Source organism: Oncorhynchus keta, chromosome 15 (genome assembly GCF_023373465.1).
Source record: "Oncorhynchus keta strain PuntledgeMale-10-30-2019 chromosome 15, Oket_V2, whole genome shotgun sequence".
Taxonomy (NCBI): domain Eukaryota; kingdom Metazoa; phylum Chordata; class Actinopteri; order Salmoniformes; family Salmonidae; genus Oncorhynchus; species Oncorhynchus keta.
In genome coordinates, this window is record NC_068435.1 from 27,705,050 (window position 1) to 27,729,026 (window position 23,977).

The 23,977-nt window shown below is 41.4% G+C and overlaps 1 protein-coding gene and 1 long non-coding RNA gene across 3 annotated transcripts in view; one reads left to right on the forward strand and one right to left on the reverse strand.

The window, feature by feature from the left end:
* The window catches only part of LOC118394713 (E3 ubiquitin-protein ligase HECW1-like), a 47,963-nt gene that overhangs the window by 20,901 nt on the left and 3,085 nt on the right, over positions 1–23,977 (forward strand). The window contains exons 18-26 of one of the 2 annotated variants that reach the window (XM_035788189.1): positions 2,681–2,764; positions 2,857–2,960; positions 3,120–3,234; positions 3,413–3,526; positions 3,707–3,859; positions 8,315–8,413; positions 10,240–10,369; positions 18,480–18,626; positions 18,890–19,004. In XM_035788189.1, the coding sequence (XP_035644082.1) occupies positions 2,681–2,764; positions 2,857–2,960; positions 3,120–3,234; positions 3,413–3,526; positions 3,707–3,859; positions 8,315–8,413; positions 10,240–10,369; positions 18,480–18,626; positions 18,890–19,004 (1,061 nt within the window). Of the gene's footprint in view, positions 1–2,680; positions 2,765–2,856; positions 2,961–3,119; positions 3,235–3,412; positions 3,565–3,706; positions 3,860–8,314; positions 8,414–10,239; positions 10,370–18,479; positions 18,627–18,889; positions 19,005–23,977 lie in introns of those variants that run through there. The other variant, XM_035788190.1, reaches the window with a different exon arrangement.
* LOC118394715 (uncharacterized) lies at positions 19,487–23,975 on the reverse strand. The gene is made up of 3 exons (XR_004827806.2): positions 22,988–23,975; positions 22,380–22,461; positions 19,487–22,261 (listed from the first exon to the last, which is right to left on the reverse strand). It is a non-coding gene; the product is annotated as an uncharacterized LOC118394715 (long non-coding RNA).

The following is a 23,977-nucleotide window of genomic DNA, read 5'->3' on the forward strand; positions in this document are numbered from 1 at the left end:
TAGTAACTGAAAGGTTGTGAGATCGAATCCCTGAGCCGACAAGGTTTCTGCCCCTTAACAAGGCAGTTAACCCCCTGTTCCTAGGCCGTCATTGGAAATAAGAATTTGATCTTAAATCACTTGCCTAGTTAAATAAATAAAAATAGCTGAATATACCAATTTTTATATCAATCCTCTATCTCAGCTATGTTAAGGATACTTGTGAATTTGTCAACAGGCTGAAGGGTTTAAAGATACCAATATATTTTTTAAAATTCTCCATTGATATTCATTCTCTGTACACAAACATTGATACCAAATTAGATCTACAGGCAGTTGCAAATGCCTTTCAGAGGTATCGTGACCCCAGTCGACCGGATGGGGTTATCTTGGATTTGTTGGAGTTGAGTCTCACCAGAAATGACTGAGTTCAATGGGAAGTACTACCTCCAGATACATGGTACAGACATGGGAAAGACATTCTCCCCAAGTTTTGAAAATGTGTACATGAGTTTTTGGGAAGAAACTGCTTTCCTTAAATGTAAGACCTTACCATTGCTGCACCTTAGGTATCTGGATGGTATTTTTGGACTGTGAGGAGGCGCCATCTCTAAATTCAGGGAATTCTTAAACCTTTTGAATTCACATCACTTAACAATCACCATTACACATAATTTGCAATACAAAACATTTGAATTTCTAGATACACAGGTATTTTTCATTCAAAAAGGGGGGAGAAACCAAACAATTGGCAACTGATGTTTTATTTAAGGAAACAGATAGACATGGCCTACTTTACACATGTAGTTTCCATGCAAAACACACATAAAGGGGGTTGATCAAATCACAATTTATACTTTTCCACAAAATGTGTAGTTTCCCTGGAGAAATAGAGGGGGCCACAAGAATACTCTTCTCAGCCTTAAGGCCCATGGGCTACTCTAGGCAGTTCCTAAAAGAGGTTAAGGCTGAGGTAAATCAGACCACCCAGACCCATGGAGCATATAAGGTAGAGAAGGATAACCGCCCTGTGGTTCCATTTGTGGAGACTTATTCTCAGGCTCTGGAGGGGTTCCATTCTGAACTTCAATCAATTTTTCAACAGGCCCGGAATGATTGTGAGGCCTTGAAATATTTCAGGGTAATCTCAGCCTATAGGAGGAATAAGAACTTGAAGGACATCTAGTCCACATTCAGAAGGGTTGTATGCCCACTTAAGGGATCATACAGTGGAGAACATTAGAATTTTTGGCCTGGTGACCAATATGGGGTGGTCAAAAATTCAAAGACAGAGAGCTGAGTGACAATGGCTTAGACCAGTAGGAACCATTGATTGTCAAGGCCAGGGCTGCCCAACCCTACAGTCCTGTGGGTTTTCATTTAACACACCTGATTCTACTAATTAGCTGCTCAACAAGACCTTAACTAGCTGAATCAGATATGCTAAATTAGGGCTGGACTGAACCTACTGGACAGTAGATCTTCAGGAAGAGGGTTGGGCTGCCCGGCTCTAGGCCTCAATGAGAAATAAAAAGCCACACAGTAATTTGTCGCCATCTTGTGGCTGCTTTAGACTTGAATTCTCCAACGGGATTTTTAATTGGTTTAGGATAAAGCTACAGATTTATTGTCTAGATTCCTGTAGAATTCCCTTCACCTTTGATTACTTTGTGTGGATTTGGTAGAAATTGTGTAATGGAAATAATTTGTCATCGGCTTACTTTAGTTTCAATTTGAGTGAATATTTATAGGAATTTATTTTTTTCTCTCCCTATTTTGGGGATTTGACTTATTCCCCATCCCACATATTCTCTCAATTTGAAAGCTCTTCGGATTCATTATTCTTATTTAATATATTTTGGTGTGTTACTGAATATACTGTTGAAGCCGGAAGTTTACATACACCTTAGCCAAATACATTTTAACTCAGTTTTTCACAATTCCTGACATTTAATCCTAGTTTTAGGTCAGTTAGGATCACCACTTTATTTTAAGAATGTGAAATGTCAGAATAATATTAGAGTGATTTATTTCAGCTTTATTTCTGTCATCACATTCCCAGTGGGTCAGAATTTTCCATACACCCAATTAGTATTTGGCAGCATTGCTTTTAAATTGTTTTGGGTAGCCTTCCACAAGCTTCCCACAATAATTCGGGTGAATTTTGGCCCATTCCTCGACAGAGCAGGTGTAACTGAGTCAGGTTTGTAGGCTTTGTGATGGCCACTCCAACACCTTGACTTTGTTGTCCTTATGCTTGGGGTCATTGTCCAGTTGGAAGACCCATTTGCGACCAAATTAGTGTATGTAAACTTCTGACCCACTGGAATTGTGATACAGTGAAATAATCTGTCTGGAAACAATTGTTGGAAAAATGACTTGTCATGCACAAAGTAGATGTCCTAACCAACTTGCCAAGACTATAGTTTGTTCACAAGAAATTTGTGGAGTGGTTGAAAAACGAGTTAATGACTCCAACCTAAGTGCATGTAAACTTCTGACTTCAACTGTACATGTAGGTCTTGTAGCTATCATCAGCCTAGTAATTACTGTAATTACAGGAATAATTACACAGTAGTAAAGGCACTAATGTAAAGTGTAACCAAATAAAGTTATTATATTCTGTCAGGTTTGATAGAACACACCCAGTCGAGTCCAGATTATAGTGTATGTTTATAATGTCTGTCATGTGTGCTTGCAGGGAAAAGATCCACTACATCAGAACAGAGGGCACCCAAAGACTGGAGAAACTAGCATGTGATGCAGACCTGGTGATACTGTTGAGGTTGGTGGCAACTGTTAATATTACCCCCTGAATGTTTCCATTGTAGTATTGTCATTATTTCCATGTTTGTCACTTGTTGAATGTCCCTACAGCTTGTTTGAAGAGGAGATCATGTCCTATGTTCAGCCCTCCTTCCATCCTGGCTTCAGCTTCTCTCCGCGTTGTTCACCAGGGTCTTCACCACAGAACTCTCCAGGTGGTTTGGCACTAATGGCAAACGGAGCCGTAGTGGGTTGAAAATGTATTCACAAGAATTGGTCAAAAACCATGCCACATATGGTTAATCTTGTGTTATATCCATGTCTCATGTCATTGGAGGACTGCATGTCACGGAGTTGAATGTGCTTGTCAACAGGAATGTCGAGAGCGAGAGCGCCTGCCCCGTACCGGAGAGACTTTGAGGCCAAACTACGCAACTTCTACAGGAAACTGGAGGCTAAAGGCTATGGCCAGGGCCCAGGAAAGATCAAGTAAGGAAAGCAGTCTAAAATGTCCATTAACATGATTACACACACCTTTTTCCAAATACACTTACAGAATAGAACCCTACTGTTTCTAAGAAACAGTAGTGTTGTGTATGCAAATTAGCACTATACTGTATATCCATGTCTGTGTTGCTGAGCATCCTATGATGTTGTTGTGTTCCAGGCTTATCGTCCGGAGAGACCACCTGTTGGAGGGTACCTTTAACCAGGTCATGGCCTACTCACGCAAGGAACTACAGAGGAATAAGCTCTACATCACCTTCATAGGAGAGGAGGGGTACACCAAAGCTTCTATTTACCTGAACACATGAAAAAGTAATGAACGTGCCATGAAGGAACCCCCTCTCGTCTTTTAAAGAACAAACTGCTCATTTTTGGGCGATAGAGGTTAACGAATGTTTGTTTTATTGGTCTGCGACTGACATAACTCAGGTCTCTTCTTTTCCCACACCATCAGGCTGGACTACAGTGGACCATCCAGAGAGTTCTTCTTCCTGCTGTCTCAGGAGCTGTTCAACCCCTACTATGGCCTGTTTGAGTACTCAGCCAACGACACATACACCGTCCAGATCAGCCCCATGTCCGCCTTCGTAGAGAACCATCTGGAATGGTGAGGAGGGCATCTGCTTGTCCTGTGTTTACGCTTCCTTCAGACAGACAGACAGACAGACAGACAGACAGACAGACAGACGGGAGAACAAGTATATGATAACCTGCAAAATCAGCAGTGTTTCCTACTTACAAAGCATGTAGGTCTGTAATTTTTATCATAGGTACACTTCAACTGTGAGAGACGGAATCTAAAACAAAAATCCAGAAAATCACATTGTATGATTTTTAAGTAATTCATTTGCATTTTACTGCATGGCATACTGTAAGTATTTGAAACATCAGAAAAGCAGAACCTAATATTTGGTACAGAAACCTTTGTTTGCAATTACAGAGATCATACGTGTCCTGTAGTTCTTGACCAGGTTTGCACACAATGCAGCAGGGATTTTGGCCCACTCCTCCATACAGACCTTCTCCAGATCCTTCAGGTTTCGGGGCTGTCACTGGGCAATACGGACTTTCAGCTCCCTCCAAAGATTTTCTATTGGGTTCAGGTCAGGAGACTGGCTAGGCCACTCCAGAACCTTGAGATGCTTCTTACGGAGCCACTCCTTAGTTGCCCTGGCTGTGTGTTTTGGGTCGTTGTCATGCTGGAAGACCCAGCCACGACCCATCTTCAATGCTCTTACTGAGGGAAGAAGGTTGTTGGCCAATATCTCGCGATACATGGCCCCATCCATCCTCCCTTCAATACGGTGCAGTCGTCCTGTCCCCTTTGCAGAAAAACATCCCCAAAGAATGATGTTGCCACATTCATGCTTCACGGTTGGGATGGTGTTCTTGGGGTTGTACTCATCCTTCTTCTTTCTCCAAACACGGCAAGTGGAGTTTAGACCAGAAAGCTCTGTTGTCTCATCAGACCACATGACCTTTTCCCATTCCTCCTCTGGATCATCCAGATGGTCATTGGCAAAATTCAGACGGGCCTGGACATGCGCTGGCTTGAGCAGGGGGACCTTGCGTGCGCTGCAGGATTTTAATCCATGACGGCGTAGTGTGTTACTAATGGTTTTCTTTGAGACTGTGGTCCCAGCTCTTCAGGTCATTGACCAGGCCCTGCCATGTACTTCTGGGCTGATCCCTCACCTTCCTCATGATCATTGATGCCCCACGAGGTGAGATCTTGCATGGAGACCCAGACTGAGGGTGATTGACAGTCATCTTCTGTCTTCCATTTTCTAATAATTGCGCCAACAGTTGTTGCCTTCTCACCAAGCTGCTTGCCTATTGTCCTGTAGCCCATCCCAGCCTTGTGCAGGTCTACAATTTTATCCCTGATGTTCTTACACAGCTGTCTGGTCTTGGCCATTGTGGAGATGTTAGAGTCTGTTTGATTGAGTGTGTGGACAGGTGTCTTTTATACAGGTAACGAGTTCAAACAGGTGCAGTTAATACAGGTGGAGAACAGGAGGGTTCCTTAAAGAAAAACGAACAGGTCTGTGAGAGCTGGAATTCTTACTGGTTGGTAGGTGATCAAAAACTTATGTCATTCAAGAAAATGCAAATTAATTACTTGAAAATCATACCATGTGATTTTCTGTATTTTTGTTTTAGATTCCGTCTCTCACAGTTGAAGTGTACCTATGATAAAAAATTACAGACCTCTAAATGCTTTGTAAGTGGGAAAACCTGCAAAATCAGCAGTGTATCATATACTTGTTCTCCCCACTGTACACATACATACATACATACATACATACATACATACATACATACATACATAGTACTTTTATAATAAGCAGTCACATAACAATACATTACTAAACATAAGCTCTTTAATCCCACCCCTCAGCTACTCTCAGCCCATTCCATCTATCACCATAGACCACCCTCATTTGGTTTCCATGTGCCATATATTTTACAATTGTGCTATGATGTTTTACATACATTTTGAACCTTTCTAAAATCGTATTGTATCCACAGATTGTGAGCTAAAAATGAAAACCTTTCCTACGAGTATTATTATTTGTCTTTCCAAATCACCCAACACTGCTATTTGTAAGGTTCATTTTAAGTGAATGTTGTGATTTTTTAACCATTCCTTAATATGTGACCAGAAACATGCTACAGAATAAATGATCTAGTGATTTGGTCTCTTCGCAGCAAACTCTACAGAGCTGAGATATATATATATATATATGGGGCATACAACTAACTATAGCATTGTGTTTTTTGTATAATAATTTACATTGAAAAACTTTCATGTTGAAATCAAGTGTTGTTTTTTGTACCAGTTCATAAACCATGTGCCATGGACTTGGTACATCGAAAATCTCTTCCCATTTATTATGCAACATGTATGGCACAGCTGTCAACTTTTTTCTCCTCAAATGAAACGGGTATATATTTTGTTATTTATGCCAATTCCTTTCTGATCATTTGTATCTTTAATATATGGCAGGCAAACAAGTTAAATATGCACGTTTGTCTGGCTTAGCATTCCAAAGAAAATTAAATATATTTTGCTCATATGATTTAAAAACGAGTCTGGTGTAGGCTGTGATAGGACCAAAGAGTTAATCAATGTGATTTTTAAATAGACAATTATTTACCTCTCCATGGTTACAGAAGCTTATCTATTTTTGCTAACTTTCTATTGAATGAGATTTTGGTCAGTTCTTTTATCTTTTTTGAGATGTGAATACCAAGTATGTCTACTTCACCATCTGCCCATTGTATTGGTAACCTACAAGGTAGTGTAAATACTTTAATGATCCAATACGTAATATGGTACACTTGTCATAATTAGGTCCAGGGAGACGAGAAAAGTGATTAACCTGTTGCGACAAGCAATCCCGTATCCGGGAGCGTAATTATAGCATCAAGCTTATTACCATAACGCAACGTTAACTATTCCTGAAAATCGCAAATGAAATGAATATATTGGCTCACAAGCTTAGCCTTTTGTTAACAACACTGTCATCTCAGATTTTCAAAAAATGCTTTTCAACCATAGCTACACAAGCATTTGTGTAAGAGTATTGATAGCTAGCATAGCATTAAGCCTAGCATTCAGCAGGCAACATTTTCACAAAAACAAGAAAAGCATTCAAATAAAATCATTTACCTTTGAAGAACTTCGGATGTTTTCAATGAGGAGACTCTGTTAGATAGCAAATGTTCAGTTTTTCCAAAAATATTATTTGTGTAGGAGAAATCGCTCCGTTTTGCTCATCACGTTTGGCTAAGAAAAAACCCCGAAAATTCAGTCATTACAACGCAAACTTTTTTCCAAATTAACTCCATAATATTGACAGAAACATGGCAAATGTTGTTTAGAATCAATCCTCGAGGTGTTTTTCACATATCTATTCGATGATAAACAACTCGTTGCAGTTTGGTTTCTCCTCTGTTCAAAATGGAAACATGCATAAGATCTTCCATGAGACTGTGCAGAGATCAAGATTGCGGACTTAAGAAAACAACTTGAGTCGTCGGCATACATTGACATTTGTTCTTATGTCCTGGATTTTTAACCCCTTGATGTTCTTCTTCGATCTAATTGTAATAGCTAATATTTCAATGGCCATAATAAATAGATATGGAAACAACGGCCAGCCTTGTTTTACTCCTCTTAAATGCTCAATACTTTCTGAGAAGCAACCATTATTTACTATTTTACATCTGGGGTGACTGTACATAACTTTAACCCATTATATAAGAGATTCACCGAAATTAAAGTAATCCAGGCATTTATATATACATTCTAATCATACTTTATCAAATGCCTTTTCAAAATCTGCTCTGAAGACCATGCCTGGTATCTTTGATGTTTCATAATGTTCAATTGTTTCAAGTAATTGTTGTATATTATCTCCAATATATCATCCATGTAGAAAACCTGTCTGGTCAGGATTAACAATATCTGGTAAAACATTTTTTTATTCTATGTGCTATGTATTTTGCAGGATTTTCACATCACAACATTGAAGTGTAAGAGGCGTCCAGTTTTTTTAAATGGTCTAGATCTTTATACTTACCACCTGGGTCCTGTTTTAGTAGTAATGAAATCCGTCATTGTTGAGTACCTGAAAGTCTACCATTTTTATAGGAGTAATTAAAACATGTTAATGGATATTTGAGTACATCAAAAAAAGGTCTGATATACCTCTGCTGGTATACCATCAAGCCCTGGTGTTTTTTCAGACTGACATTTTTTAATTGCCTCAAAGTACTTCTTCTGTAAGTTGTCCTTCACACAGGTCTTTCTGTAAATGTGTTAATTTTACATTACTATTAGGAAATACATCCTGACCGTTAACATCATTCAGTGTAAATGGGGAAGAATGAAAAGAAAACATATGCTTAAAAAATATTGCTTCTTTCAAAAATGTAATTTGGTGAATCATTGACTTTATTTGTAATGAGTCTCTGTAAATTATTTTTGGTAGCATTTCTATATTGAAGATTTTGAAGTTGTGTGTGAGACCTGTCTGTGTGTGTTTGTGTGCAGGTTCCGGTTTAGTGGGCGTATTTTAGGACTGGTGTTGATCCACCAATATCTCCTGGATGCCTTCTTCACGCGGCCCTTCTACAAGGCTCTCCTCAGACTGTGAGTGTCTCTGTCTCTCGACGTTGGCATTTACAATTCTTCTGTACAGAAAAATGTCTCTGCCACGTTAACCTCTCTGGTACAAGTAGGACGCTAGCGTCCCACCTCGACAACAGCCAGTGAAATTGCAGGGCGCCAAATTCAAATCAACAGAAATCCCATAATTAAAATTCCTCAAACATACAAGTATTTTACACTATTTTAAATATAAACTTGTTGTTAATCCCACCACAGTGTCCGATTTCAAAAAGGCTTTACGATGAAAGCACACCAAACGATTATGTTAGGTCAGTGCCTAGTCAGAAAAACACAGCCATTTTTCCAGCCAAAGAGAGGAGTCACAAATGCAGAAATGGAGGTAAAATGAATCACTAACCTTTGATGATCTTCATCAGATGACACTCATAGGACTTCAAGTTACATATTTATATACAAAAATCTCAGTTTACATTGGCGCGTTATGGTCAGAAATGCGTAGTCTCAAACAAACATCTGGTGAAAGTGCAGAGAGCCACATCAAATTACAGAAATACTCATAATAAACATTGCTAAACTATACAGGTGTTACTCATGGTAATATAGATAAACTTCTCCTTAATACAACCGCTGTGTCAGATTTCAAAAACGCTTTACGGCGAAAGCACACTTTGCGATTATGTTAGGTCTGCACCTAGCCACAGAAATCCATACAGCCATTTTCCAGCCAAGGAGTGTCACAAAAGTCAGAAATAGCATTAAAAGTAATCACTTACCTTTGATGACCTTCATCTGTTGACACTCCCAGGTCTCCATGTTAGACAATAAACGTTTGTTTTGTTCAATAATGTCCCTCTTTATGACCAAATACCTCCTTTTTGTTTGCGTGTTTTGTCCAGTAAGCCAGTAAAAGGTGCATGCACTAATTCCCGAATTTTTAAAAATATATATTTTTTAAGTACAATAAAAAGTTAATAGAAACATGCCAAACGATGTTTAAAATCAAATCTCCGGTTGTTTTTGTCATAAATAATCAATAATATTTCAACCGGACAAAAGCTTCGTCAATAGGAAAGGAGAAACAAGAAAGGCACATTCCCGATCAGGGCGCATGGCTGATGAATGGAAATTTCCACTGGCCTCTCATTGAAAGTGCTCCATCTCCCTAATTTTTCAGAGGAAAAGCCTGAAACAATGCCTAAAAACTGGCTACATGTAAAGGAAGACACAGAGCTCATGAACTGGGTCCTAAGTCTTTGTATGGTGGACAGGCTTTCAATGTAAAAACAGCCTTTCAAAATAATAGTACCTTCTGGTTGGATTTTCCTTGGGTTTTCGCCTGCCATATCAGTGCTGTTATACTCACAGACATTATTTTAACAGTTTTGGAAACTTTAGAGTCTTTTCTATCCAAATCTACTTATCATATGCATATCCTATCTTTTGGGCCTGAGTAGCAGACAGTTTAATTTGGGCACGCTTTTCATCCAAAATTCCAAATGCTGCCCCCTACCCTAGTGAAGTGAACAACAAAGAAAAATGATCCATATTGGATTAGTGTGCAGTCTGGCATAAATGTCCAAAGAAGTTTGAGGCTTAACACAGTCTAACCCAGATTGAGTGACTTACTAGCGTGAGCACTAATGACAAGTCTCCCCAGATAGGATGATAATGGGTTACAGACACAATCGGCATTTTTTTTTACAATTAAACACAAATAAAATGCACCTGGGGCTAGTGAGGGAGTTACTCCCCTTGATTGACTTTAAGGCAGTGGGTTGCTTTGTGCAGTAATACATAGCAAATCCCAAAGCAGTTCATGTGTGAGATAAATATGTTTACCTGTGCAGAGCCACTGACCTGAGTGATCTGGAATACCTAGACGAGGAGTTCCATCAGAGTCTACAGTGGATGAAAGACAATGACATCACAGACATGCTGGACCTTACCTTCACTGTGAATGAGGAAGTCTTCGGACAGGTATGTGTGTGTCCTCCACAGGAGGTTGGTGGCACCTTAATTGGGGAGGACGGGCTTGTCGTAATGGCTGAAGCGGAATGAGTGGAATGGTATTAAATACATCAAACATGGTTTCCATGTGTTTGATGCCATTCCATTCGCTCCGTTAAAGCTATGATTATGAGCCGTCCTCCCCTCAGCAACCTCCTGTGGTGTCCTCAATGATAAGAAATGCGTAGTGTCTAAACATAAACCCAAAGCAAGCTAAAGTATAATGTTATTTTACTACGAAATTATCCTCATGATCAGTGTATATCTTTCAGTATGTACACTAATAGAGATATAGATAAGTATGTGGACACTACTTCAAATTAGTTGATTCAGCTATTTCCGCCACACCTGTTGCTGACAGGTGTATAAAATCGAGCACCATGCAATCTCCATAAACAAACATTGGCAGTAGAATGGCCTTCCTGAAGAGCTCAGTGACTTTCAACATGGCATCTTCATATGATGACACCTTTTCAACAAGTCAGTTCGTCAGATTTCTGCCCTGCTAGAGCTGCCCCGGTCAACTGTAAGGGCTGTTATTGTGAAGTGGAAAGGTCTAGGAGCAACAACGGCTCACAGAACGGGACTGCAGAGTGCTGAAGCGCGTAGCTCTTAAAAATGGTCTGGCCACAGTTGCAACACTTACTACTGTGTTCCAAACTACCTCTGGAAGCAATGTCAGTAAAATAACTGTTCGTCGGGAGCTTCATGAAATGGGTTTCCATGGCCGAGGAGCCGCACACAAGCCTAAGATCACCATGCGCAATGACAAGCGTTGTCTGGAGTTGTGTAAAGCTCGCTGCCATTGGACTCTGGAGCAATGGAAATGTGTTCTCTGGAGTGATGAATCACTCTTCACCAGCTGGCAGGCTGACAGACTAATCTGGGTTTGGCGGATGCCAGGAGAACGATACCTGCCATAATGCATAGTGCCCACTGTAAAGTTTGGTGGATGAGGAATAATTGTCTGGGGCTGTTCGGGCTAGGGCCCTTAGTTCCAGTGAAAGAAAATCTTAATGCTACAGCATACAATGACATTGTAGACGATTCTGTGCTTCTAACTTTGTGGCAACAGTTTGGATAAGGCCCTTTTCTGTTTCAGCATGACAATGCCCCCATGAACAAAACGAAGTCCATACAGAAATGGCTTGTCGATTTTGGTGTGGAAAAACTTGACTGGCCTGCACAGAGCTCTGAACTTAACTCCATCGAACACCTTTGGGATGAATTGGAACACAGACTGCGAGCCAGACCTAATTGCTCAACATTAACCTTTATTTAACTAAGCAAGTCAATTAAGAAATAATTCTTATTTACAATGATGGCCTACCAAAAGGCCTCCTGTGGGGATGGAGGCTGAGATTACAAATAAAAAAATATAGGACAAAACACACATCACGACAAGAGAGACAACAACACTACATAAAGAGACACCTAAGAAGACAACACAGCATGGCAGCAGCACAACATGGCAGCAGCATAACATGGCAGCAGCACAAAACAGGGTAAAAACATTGTTGGGCACAGACAACAGCACAAAGGGGTAGAAGGTACAGGCAACAATACATCACGCAACACAGCCACAACTGTCGGTAAGAGTGTCCATGATTCAGTCTTTGAATGAAGAGATTGAGATAAAACTGTCCAGTTTGAGTGTTTGTTGCAGCTCATTCCAGTCACTAGCTACAGCGAACTGAAAAGACAAGCGACATGTGTGCTACGGGGACTTTTAACAGAATGTGACTGGCAGAACGGGTGTTGTATGTGGAGGATGAGGGCTGCAGTAGATATCTCAGATAGGGGGGAGTGAGGCCTAAGAGGGTTTTATAAATAAGCAACAACGAGTGGGTCTTGCGACAGATATACAGAGATGACCAGTTTACAGAAGAGTATAGAGTGCAGTGATGTCTCCTATAAAAGGCGCATTGGTGGCAAATCTTATGGCCGAATGGTAAAGAACATCTAGCTGCTCGAGAGCACCCTTACGTGTCGATCTATAAATTACTTCTCCATAATCTAGCATGGTCATCTGAATCAGGGTTAGTTTGGCAAACCATGTCTAGATTTAACTTTAGCCTGCAGCTTTGACATGTGCTGAGAGAACGACAGTGTACCGTCTAGCCATACTCCCAAGTAGTTGTATGAGGTGACTACCTCAAGCTCTAAACCCTCAGAAGTAGTAATCACACCTGTGGGGAGAGGGGCATTCTTCTTACCAAACCACATGACCTTTGTTTTGTAGCTGTTCAGAAGAAATTTAAGGGTAGAGAAAGCTTGCTGGACACAAAGAAAGCTTTGTTGTATAGCGTTTAACATAAAATCTGGGGAGGCGCCAGTTGAGTACAAGACTGTATCATCTGCATATTAATGGTGAGAGAGCTTCCTACTGCATGAGCTATGTTGTTGATGTAAATTGAGAACAGCATGGGGCCTAGGATCGAGCCATGGGGTACTCCCTTGGTGACAGGCAGTGGCTGGGAGAGCAGATGTTCTGACGTTATACACTGCACTCTTTGAGAGAGGTCGTTAGCAAACCAGGCCGAAGACCCATAAACATCACAAATGGTCCTTTTCTTCGATTAATTCCGTCAATATATATCCAAAATGTCAATTTATTTGGCACGTTTGATCCCGAAAAACACAGCTTCCAATTTGCGCAATGTCACTACAAAATATCTCAAAAGTTACCTGTAAACTTTGCCAAAACATTTCAAACTACTTTTGTAATACAACTTTAGGTATTTTTAAACGTTAATAATCGATCAAATTGAAGACAGGACTATCTGTGTTCAATACAGGAAGACAACAAACTCAAGCATGCTTTCTAGTCTTGCGCAACTATCAAACAGTACACATAACGTGACACTTCTTCAAGATGGCCGTACTTCATTACACAAAGGAATAACCTCAACCAATTTCTAAAGACTGGTGACATCCAGTGGAAGCGGTAGGAACTGCAAACAAGTCCCTTCGAATTCTGGTTTCCCAATGAACACTGTCTATTCAATGAGTTACCTCAAGAAGAAAAAAATCTGAAAGGTTTGTCCTCTGGGTTTTACCTGCTACACAAGTTCTGTTATACTCACAGACATGATTCAAAACAGTTTTAGAGTGTTGTCTATCCAAATCTACTTATAATATGCATATCTTTATATTCTGGTAATGAGTAGCAGGAAGTTGAATTTGGGCACGCTATTTATCCAAAAGTGAAAATGCTGCCCCCTATCCCAAAGAAGTTAAGGATCTCCTTTAGCACCTAGGACTCAGTGACTGCCTGCAGGGAGAACATTTGTTGCGGGCAGGTGGAAAAGTGGGAGGAGCATCGGAGATAGTCGCATTAGAAGGAGTGAGGGATGAGGAAATGTTGGACAGGCAAGGAGGCATGGCTGTGTCAAATAGGAATCCTGACTTAACGAAGTAGTGATTAAAGAGCTCAGCCATGTGCTTCTTGTCAGTAACAACCACATCATCAACTTTAAGGGACATGGGCAGCTGTGAGGAGGACGGTTTATTCTCCAGGTCATTAACCGTTTTCCAGAACTTCTTGGGGTTACACCGACAGAGAGAGAACTGCTCCTTAAAGTAAATAACTTTGGCCTTCCGGATAGTCTGAGAGCACTTATTTCTCATTTGCCTGAACGAGAGCCAGTCAAGCCTGAGTATGCGTGTGCCGAGCCTTTCGCCAAATGGAATTCTTGAGGTGGAGTAACTCTGCAAGATCACGGTCGAACCAGGGGCTGAACCTATTTCTAAACAGTTTTCACAAAGGTCATTACAGAAAACACCAGACTGGTACCTAATCAGGATTATTTGTGAGGAGAACATTGAGGAGAGTAGCCTTTTCTGGGTGTTTGGAGTCATAACTTGTGGGATTGGTAATAATCTGAGAAAGATTTAGGGAGTCCCATTGCTTTAGGACTTGGTCAGGTAGTTTAAGCATGTCCCAGTTTAGGTCACCTACTGTAGCAGGACAAATTCAGAAAGAATTTAGGGGCCAGGAGAGAGTTTAGGGCAGGTAGGGTACAGGCCGGTGCTGATGGAGGACGAAGAAAACCCTTCAACAGTCAACGAAGAGCTATTTGAAAGTTTAATGCTTAAAACCAGCAAATCAAATTGTTTGGGGACAGACTAAGTGGAGACAACCGAGCACTGAAGGTGATCCTTGGTAAAGATTGCCACTCCCCCACCCTAGGAAGATCTGTCTTCCCGAAAAAGGTTATAGCCAGAAAGGTTGACATCAGTATTCAAAACACTCTTCCTTAACCACCTCTCAAATAATGACCAACACATCTGGATTGGAGCTGTGAAACCACACTTTCAATTAGAGGTCGACCGATTATGATTTTTCAATGCCGATACCGATTATTGAAAGACCAACGAAGCCGAAACCGATTAAATCGGACGATTTTTATTTATTTATTTGTAATAATGACAATTACAACAATACTGAATGAACACTTATTTTAACTTAATATAATACATCAATAAAATCAATTTAGCCTCAAGTAAATAATGAAACATGTTCAATTTGGTTTAAATAATGCAAAAAAAAACCAAAGTGTTGGAGAAGAAAGTAAAAGTGCAATATGTGATATGTAAGAAAGCTAACTTTTCAGTTTGTTGCTCAGAACATGAGAACATATGAAAGCTGGTGGTTCCTTTTAACATGAGTCTTCAATATTCCCAGGTAAGAAGTTTTAGGTTGTAGTTATTATAGGAATATTTCCCTCTATACCATTTGTATTTCATTAACCTTTGACATTGGATGTTCTTATAGGCACTTTAGTATTGCCAGTGTAACAGTATAGCTTCCGTCCCTCTCCTCGCTCCTCCCTGGGCTCAAACCAGCAACACAACGACAACAGCCACCATCGAAGCAGCGTTACCCATGCAGAGCAAGGGGAACAACTACTAGAAAGCTCAGAGCGAGTGATTGTTTGAAACGCTATTAGCGCACGCTAACTAGCTAGCCATTTAATTTCGGTTACACCAGCCTCATCTCGGGAGTCGATAGGCTTGAAGTCATAAACAGCACGATGCTTGACGCACAATGAAGAGCTGCTGGCAAAACTCACGAAAGTGCTGTTTGAATGAATGTTTACGCGCCTGCTTCTGCCTACTACCACTCAGTCAGATACTTAGATACGTGTATGCTCAGTCTCAGCTCAAATACCGATTTCCGATTGTTATGAAAACTTGAAAATCGGCCCTAATTAAATCGGCCATTCCGATTAATCTGTCGACCTCTACTTTCAATTGACCCATTTTAGGTAATAAGCTTATAGTGTTAACGTGCAGAAAACCCAGGCTTTTACGAAAGCAGATATCAGTGAAACAGATATCAAAGCACAAGTCAGAATTGGGGCTAGCAACAGTAGATGGGCCAGGCTGTACATGCACTTTTCCAGATATCATGAACAGTAACACAATCAAGGCACAGCATAAGACAGGGAGAGCTCTGCAGTGTTGATTTATGACATTTGAATGAGCATTAGATGGCAACAGGATCATATTATACAGCAATTTAATCTGGTAACAAATAGCCGGAGAGAGGTGGTTAGAATAGGATGGGGGGGCCAAAAGTCTATGTAACCAATAGAGAGTCAGAGTCCCGAGTGTTGGAACAAACACTCTGTCCCATGGTAGGGTAAACAAGAAAGTTCATAGTCAACAAAGCATGCAGGAGTCATGAGGCACATAGCAAAATGCACAAGAAAAAAAAACAACTCGGGGCTAGTCATTGTAAGTTCAGAGTCACTCGCCCCAACAGTGCCTGTCTGCTGAGGCGAGCGAAAGCTCGGTAGAGAGGGGGGAAGTGTGGTGGGGGTACCTGTACCAGACAGGGGAAGACTAGCCAGGGCAGAAAGTGAACAGGCAAGCCAGGGCAGAAAGTGAACGGATCGCCAGGTGGAATCCAAGCAGCAGTGCAGCAGGCAGTGGGAGTAGGAGTCACACTCACTTGGGAGAAGCTTTATTTCTGGAGGCAGATTTATTGTAGAACATGCCAGTGGATGGTCCTGAAAAGCAGGAGGGTGCTTCAAGACCTCTGGATTTAGGAAGGATAGTCTGTGAGACTCCTGCCATGTGTTGGGCTCAAAGGATTCAACACATTTCACTTCACGCCTCAGTGCTAACTAAAGTTGTATCTGGTCTGTCCAAAATTAGGCTGTACGTTTGGAGTTTTGATCTGGAGTGAAGGTTATGCTGTGGAGGGTAGCATCCTGTATACAGTTGAAGTCTGAAGTTTACATACACCTTAGCCAAATACATTTAAACTCAGTTTCACAATTCCTGACATTTAATCCCAGTAAATATTCCCTGTTTTAGGTCAGTTCGGATCACCACTTTATTTTAAGAATGTGAAATGTCAGCATAATATTAGAGAGGGTGATTTATTTCAGCTTTTATTTCTTTCATCACATTCCCAGTGTGTCAGAAGTTTACATACACTCAATTAGTATTTGGTAGCATTTGCTTTAAATTGTTTAACTTGGGGCAAACGTTTTGGTTAGTCTTCTACAAGCTTCCCACAATAAGTTGGGTGAAGTTGTGTGAATAAGTTGGGCCCATTTCTCCTGACAAAGCTGGTGTAACTGAGTCAGGTTTGTAGGCCTCCTTGCTCACACAAGCTTTTTCAGTTCTGCCCACACATTTTCTATAGGATTGAGGTCAGGGCTTTGTGATGGCCATTCCAATACCTTGACGTTGTTCTCTTTAGGCCATTGTGCTACAACTTTGGAAGTATACTTGGGGTCATTGTCCATTTGGAAGACCCATTTGCGACCAAGCTTTAACTTCCTGACTGATGTCTTGAGATGTTGCTTCAATATATCCACATAATTTTCCTGCCTAATGATGCCATATATTTTGTGGAGTGCACCAGTCCCTCCTGCAGCAAAGCACCCCCACAACATGATGCTGCCACCCCCGTGCTTCACAGTTGGGATGGTGTTCTTAGGCTTGCAAGCCTCCCCCTTTTTCCTCCAAACAGAACGATGGTCATTATGGCCAAACAGTTCTATTTTTGTGTCATCAGACCAGAGGACATTTCTTTAAAAAGTACAATCTTTGTCCCCATGTGCAGTTGCAAACTGTAGTCTGGTTTTTTTATGGCTGTTTTGGAGCAGTGGCTTCTTCCTTGCAGAGCGGCCTTTCAGGTTATGTCAATATAGGACTCGTTTGACTGTGGACATAGATACTTTTGTACCAGTTTCCGCCAGAATCTTCACAAGGTCCTTTGCTGTTGTTCTGGGATTGATTTGCACTTTCCGCACCAAAGTACATTCATCTCTAGGAGACAGAACACGTCTCCTTCCTGAGCGGCATGACGGCTGCGTGGTCCCATGGCGTTTATCGTTGCGTACTATTGTTTGTACAGATGAACATGGTACCTTCAGGCATTTGGAAATTGCTCCCAAGTATGAACCAGAATTGTGGAGGTCTACAATCTTTTTCCTCTGAGGTCTTGGCTGATTTCTTTTTACGTCAAGCAAAGAGGCACTGAGTTTGAAGGTAGGCCTTGAAATACATACACAGGTACACCTCCAATTGACTCAAATGACGTCTAGCCTATCAGAAGCTTCTAAAGCCATGACATAATTTTCTGGAATTTTCCAAGCTGTTTAAATGCACAGTCAACTTAGTATGTAAACTTCTGACCCACTGGAATTGTGATAGAGTGAAATAATCTGTCTGTAAACAATTGTTGGAAAAATGACTTGTGTCATGCACAAAGTAGATGTCCTAACCGACTTGCCACAACTATAGTTTGTACACAAGAAATTTGTGGAGTGGTTGAAAAACTAGATTTAATTACTCCAACCGAAGTGTATGTAAACTTCCGACTTCAACTGTATTTCAACTGAAAAATCCAAGTTTATCAAAGTCTCGTGGAAAGCCTTCCCAGAAGAGTGGAGGCTGTTATAGCAGCAAAGGGGGGACCAACTCCATAGAAATGCCTATGATTTTGGAATGAGATGTTCGACAAGCAGGTGTCCACATACATTTGGTCATGTAGTGTACTTTCACATCGTATGGTATGTCTGTATTGTAACATGGATATTGCTCTATTTGCGGGTAGGTAACAGAGAGAGAGCTGAAGTCTGGAGGGGCCAACATTAATGTGACAGAGAAGAATAAGAAGGAGTACATTGACCGCATGGTGAAATGGAGGGTGGAGAGAGGAGTGGTCAAGCAGACAGAGGCACTGGTCAGGGGCTTCTATGAGGTACAGTAAACACTCTCAGGGCAACAGTCAATGGCCATGGCATAATTTTCCCCAATATGTCTAATTTGTTTTTTTCCAGCCTGCCTATGCTTTCAGAGGGCTTTCACTTTGCACTTCAAATATGATTTCTTCAAGTTTCTTAGAATGCAATAGAACATGACTATCAAATTAAGTCACCAAGTGAATGACAGGAGCAATGTGTCTAAATATGTACACTCCTACATCGTTTTTAATTGTTCTATGTTTCGGATATATTTCTCAAGGTGGTGGATTCCCGGCTGGTGTCAGTGTTTGATGCCAGAGAGTTGGAGCTGGTCATCGCTGGGACAGCTGAGATAGACCTCAATGACTGGAGGAACAATACAGAGTATAGAGGAGGTGAGCAGACTTCAACGGAGCACATTACTGAACATTACCTAATGGAGAATCTACAAACATGTGTTTTAGTCTAGGACTACGGTTAACCTGTACGAATATGTTAAAGGCAATGTATCCACTACCATGGCATCCATGTGCAGGGGCGGACTGAAACAATCATTCAGGCCGGGAATTTGACTCCATCCCAGGCCACCCTGTTCATGCAAACCACCGGACCGATAATTTTGTAGGCTAACCCCATTTGTTGATGTAACGGGTACCAAACTAGTTATACATTTGGCCACTATGTTCATCTGGAAAGAAGTTATCCACATTAGAAAATACAAACATTTTGGACTGACCAACATGTAGCCTATCTGAACACTGAGTTTTCAAGGTATGCTATGGCTATTGGAGCACCCTCAAAAACTCTAAGGATACACCAATCATACTGTAGCACATTCAAATGTACAAGGCTAGACACACAAAACAATGAGCCTACATTTTTTTAAAGAGGATGAGAGTTAGCTCAAGTGATTATCTTTATATTCAAGCATAACAAAACTTTACACACACACATTCACTGAACTTGAACATAAGCTACAACAATGTAAGTCATTATAATACAAAAGTCAAAAAAGCATTTCTCTACAAGAAAATGTAGATTACAATGTTCACTCACTGGTGTCCATAAAGCAAACAGCACAAAAATAAACATCTATACACCGAGTCAATGAAATTGAACATTGGCTACATAACTGCAAGTATTATACAAAAGTCCAAAAAAACATGCCTCTGTACAAAAGCTTTAACTCACAGCAAATTCTTTCACCCTTGTCAGCCTGTTAAGGAAGAGTCATAGCATAGCTACTTCAGAGTAACCAGGAAGTAATATCACTAGTAAACCAGTAGGCGGCGCAATAACTCACTGCTCTCTGCCATCTTGTCAATGAGGACATCTTTGTCAAGTCCCATAAGAATCTCCTTCTCTGTTGCCATCAAAAGGAACACTTCAAGGTTTTCTTGGGTGAGGGAGGTTCTTAGGCAGTTCTTCACAAATTTCAGGGTGGAGAAGGTCCTCTCACTAGCCACCTGAGTGATGGATAGAGTGAGGAGGAACTTGTAGCCCAAACCAGATTATGTGATACGCATCCGTGAGCAGATTGTAGAGACAGGAAAAGATAGCAGTGTATCGGGCAGTTTTTACATGTGGAACAAATTCTGCTCACCAACTCCACACTTTCATCAGGGTCCTCAAAGCCTTCCCCTGATTAATCACTGGCGGCGGCAGTCCTGGTGTTGTACTCCTCCAATGCTGACTGTTTCAGTCTTCCCCACTGTTGTGCAAGGGTGATCAGTTCAGCCTGCAATGCCGCAACAGTGGCATGTTCATCAAATTCCAATAAGAATTTGCTGAGCTCCTTGATGGCCGTCTTTCTCTGATCTCAGGAAAATGCTTCAGGATTCATGCAGGAGACATCTGCACACAGCACTGTATTTGCTGCATAACGGCAGTGGATACTTTCTTCAACAGTGTCCAGTACCACATTGTGGATCTTGATTTTGGAATCCATGTCTGCATTAGCAATGGGCTCGTCTTCTGCCAACTCACCTGGTTCTCTTTTTTTTCTTTTTTCTCTCTTCTCTGGGAGAGCAGTCTGGGCTTCGGCATCACAGTCCTTCCTGCTGCTCCTCCAGAATGCCATAGGCCCAATCAACAAAGTCGTCTGCTGCCTTCTTCACACCCTCAGTCTCGGGCACACTTTCTCAGGTTATCCTCCGTTCCCGTCACCAAGTGCTGTGCGGTTACGATATCCATGCCTGCTCAAAAATCAGGAGGAAAAACCTCAGCTGTAAGTAGGGGCTGTAGGGGCAGCAGGTAGCCTAGTGGTTAGAGCGTTGGTCCAGGAACTGAAAGGTTGACATAACGAATCCCTGACCTGACAAGGAAATAAATATGTTGTTCTCCCCCTGAACAAGGCAGTTAACACACTGTTCCTAGGCAGACATTGTAAATAAGAATTTGTTCTTAACAGACTTGCCTAGTAAAATAAAGGTTAAATAATATATATATTTTTTAAAGTATGGTTTCATACTTTAGGAGAGCATCCTTGTACCCTTGGGCCTTGCTTCGGATAGCCGGTTTTATGGTCACATCCTTTTCAATTCTTTCCATAGTGATGACCACATCCGTGTAAAGTGCACGGTCAGGCTTTGCAAAGCTTCCAAATACTTTCCTCAAGGCCTCGTCTTTGGCCCACCAGCGTGTTTCACCAATTACATCAAGCCATCTGTGTCTCCTGTTGTCACTGGTTTCCTTCCATGCGCTTGTAGGAATCTCGAACGAACACTGCAATGTCATTCAGTAGTGAGAAAAGGGATTCACTTGCCACAACAACCCCAGTGGTGTCAAATAGCACAAGGTTGAGGACATGTGAGTAACACCATATGAGTACTTGGTTAGGAGACTCTCCTGTGAGCAAAGCAGAGAAGCCCCTGTATTGTCCCTCCATATTAGCTGCTCCATCTGTTGCATTACCAACACACTGTTTGATATCTATGTCCATCTTCAAGGGTCTGTTTCAAAAGGTCCACAAAGTACTGTCCAGTCGATGACTCCCAGTCAATGACCGCAATGAGTCTCCCGTGGACATATCGCAGAACTACTGCACACTGGTCTTTGGATGTTAAATCCTGTGTTGTGTCCATTTGTATTGAGAACATCCCTGCCTGTCTCACTCCAACAGCAATTGTCTGCTGAATCAACATTCTGATGACTTCATTTACTTTATTGCCTGTTGTTTTGGACATCATAGTTACCAAGGACCCTCTTCCTTTACTTCCCATCTGATTCTTGCTCTTCTCGATGCAATCACTAACATGCGCTTGTAGGCAGACGTCATATTTTCTTAGCAAATATAAAGGCTCAAGAACTTGCCATGATTGACGGCCATGTTTTCCAAGTTATATGCAGCTTCGTGTCTGTGTCCTCTGTAGCTAAGCCCACATTTACCAATAATTTTAACTACATCAATCACACATTCCATGACCTGCCACCTCTTTCTGACCTGGTCTCGTTGAACTGACATTTGCTCATCACTCAGAAGGGTACGGATGTCTGCTTTGCCGGCTCTGAGGAAAAGGCTTCTGTACTTTCTTTATGGGTCTTACTTCTCTCATGTTCCTGTACTCTCTGATGGGCATGTTTCCAGGCCTGCATGCCTCCTTTGACAAATGCACTATCACTATTTTGCACTATTTTGCAAATGCAAGACATACTGAGCAGAACAAGGAGTGAGTTACTTCATTACAGTCCTACTGATAATGACATAAATAAAGCACATACTAATCTAAAATCATAGCCTACATGTTTAGGTTTATGCTCTTCAGTTGTACCTGAAAGTTCCTGCTCAGAGTCTGACTCTGAACTGACCACCATCTCCAGTTGCACCTCTAGTGCTGCTGCTTCCTTCTTCACCTTTGCAAAGAAAATACTCATATCAGACTCACTATCATTAGTGTATCAGTAGGCTACATTAATACAGCTCTGGGAAAAATGAAGAGTGGTCTCTTAATTTTTCCCAGAGCTGTATATTATTGTATTAAGTAGTCATGCTGGTACTAATGGCGCTAATGATCTTTGTCATTGCCTGTGTTGTGTCACACAGGCTACTGTGTTACGTTCATGGATGTATCATGGTTACATTACTGTAGCCTGTTTCACTGTTCAGTGTATGTGCAGTTTCCCTCGCTTAGTCATGACGGAATGCTGGCAAGTCCATAGTCTAGGTTTACTATGTTTTACTAGTTGAAACATATTGCCTTCAATGACATTATGATCGCTATGTTGCCCTCATTGCTATGATATAATTCCTCCACGAAGACGTAAATCGTGCAAACTGTTTAGCCTACCGGCCGTTGTGTCACTATTATTTGTTAGGCTCCTTAGTTAGCCATGCTGAGTGTAGTGTGTGTGTCAGTTTTAGCTAGTGTTTTTGACTGACCTGGTCTGGTCGCTTACTGGTAAACATGTCGCTTATTTTGCAGCATCTGTGGCAAGGGCCTTTCTCTTTTTTCTGCTCCACCTTTCCTTTTCTGACCGTCCATTTCGCTGTGCGACTTGTCTAAAATGCTATCCGTAGAGAAGCATGTAGATGGTTGCTATGTGCGTCGCGGAGAGACCTGGTGTAATTTCTGGCGCGGGGACACTGCAGCGAGAGAGTGAGAGTCACGCCTGATGCGTGGATTCTCAGTCAAATCATTCCTGCTTGCTATATTGTCGCTGGTCAAGTTGACTATTCACAGCAGGCCAAAACGACCCTCAGGCCACCGGGAAATGTCCCGGGGCTCCGGACGGCCAATCCGCCACTGCCCATGTGATGTAAAGGGCACATTCAATTGTTAGATGGGGAGGTATTTTTTCCCCCGCTCTGCTGACAAGTATTTCTCTCTGCTCCTACGGGAGTAATAAAGGCCTAATGCACAATTGTTTTTAGTTATTTGTATATTATATTTTTATTGTTGACCCTCAGCTCCCCTACTTCCCGTGGCTATAGCCAGTATGATCAACCAGTGGCTTCAAAGCCTTTCAATAGCCAATAATCATTGGTTGCAGCTATGTTGCTGGAATGAATGTGCCAAAACTTGCAATTGAAAAAAAAGGCTGCAAAAGCAATGGCCAGGGTAACATAACCAAAGATAGGGGAAATTGAAGGAAAGAGGGAGATGTTTTATTTAAATATTGTTTCCGCACCTAAGTATCATGATTAGATTGTATTGTGAGGTCCCTGGCAATTCCCAGCCATATTTGACATGTTCTTTTTCTTTCTAAGGGACGCCACAGTCCCTTGTTGAACCATCATCCCTGTTGCCTGGTTTCTATACTGTATGTGCTGTAGCCAACTCTTCTATGGCATGTCAACAATAAAGGAGTTGGCTACCGCACATCACATCTGATATGGGACCAAGCTACCAACCCCTGTACCCAGTCTTTG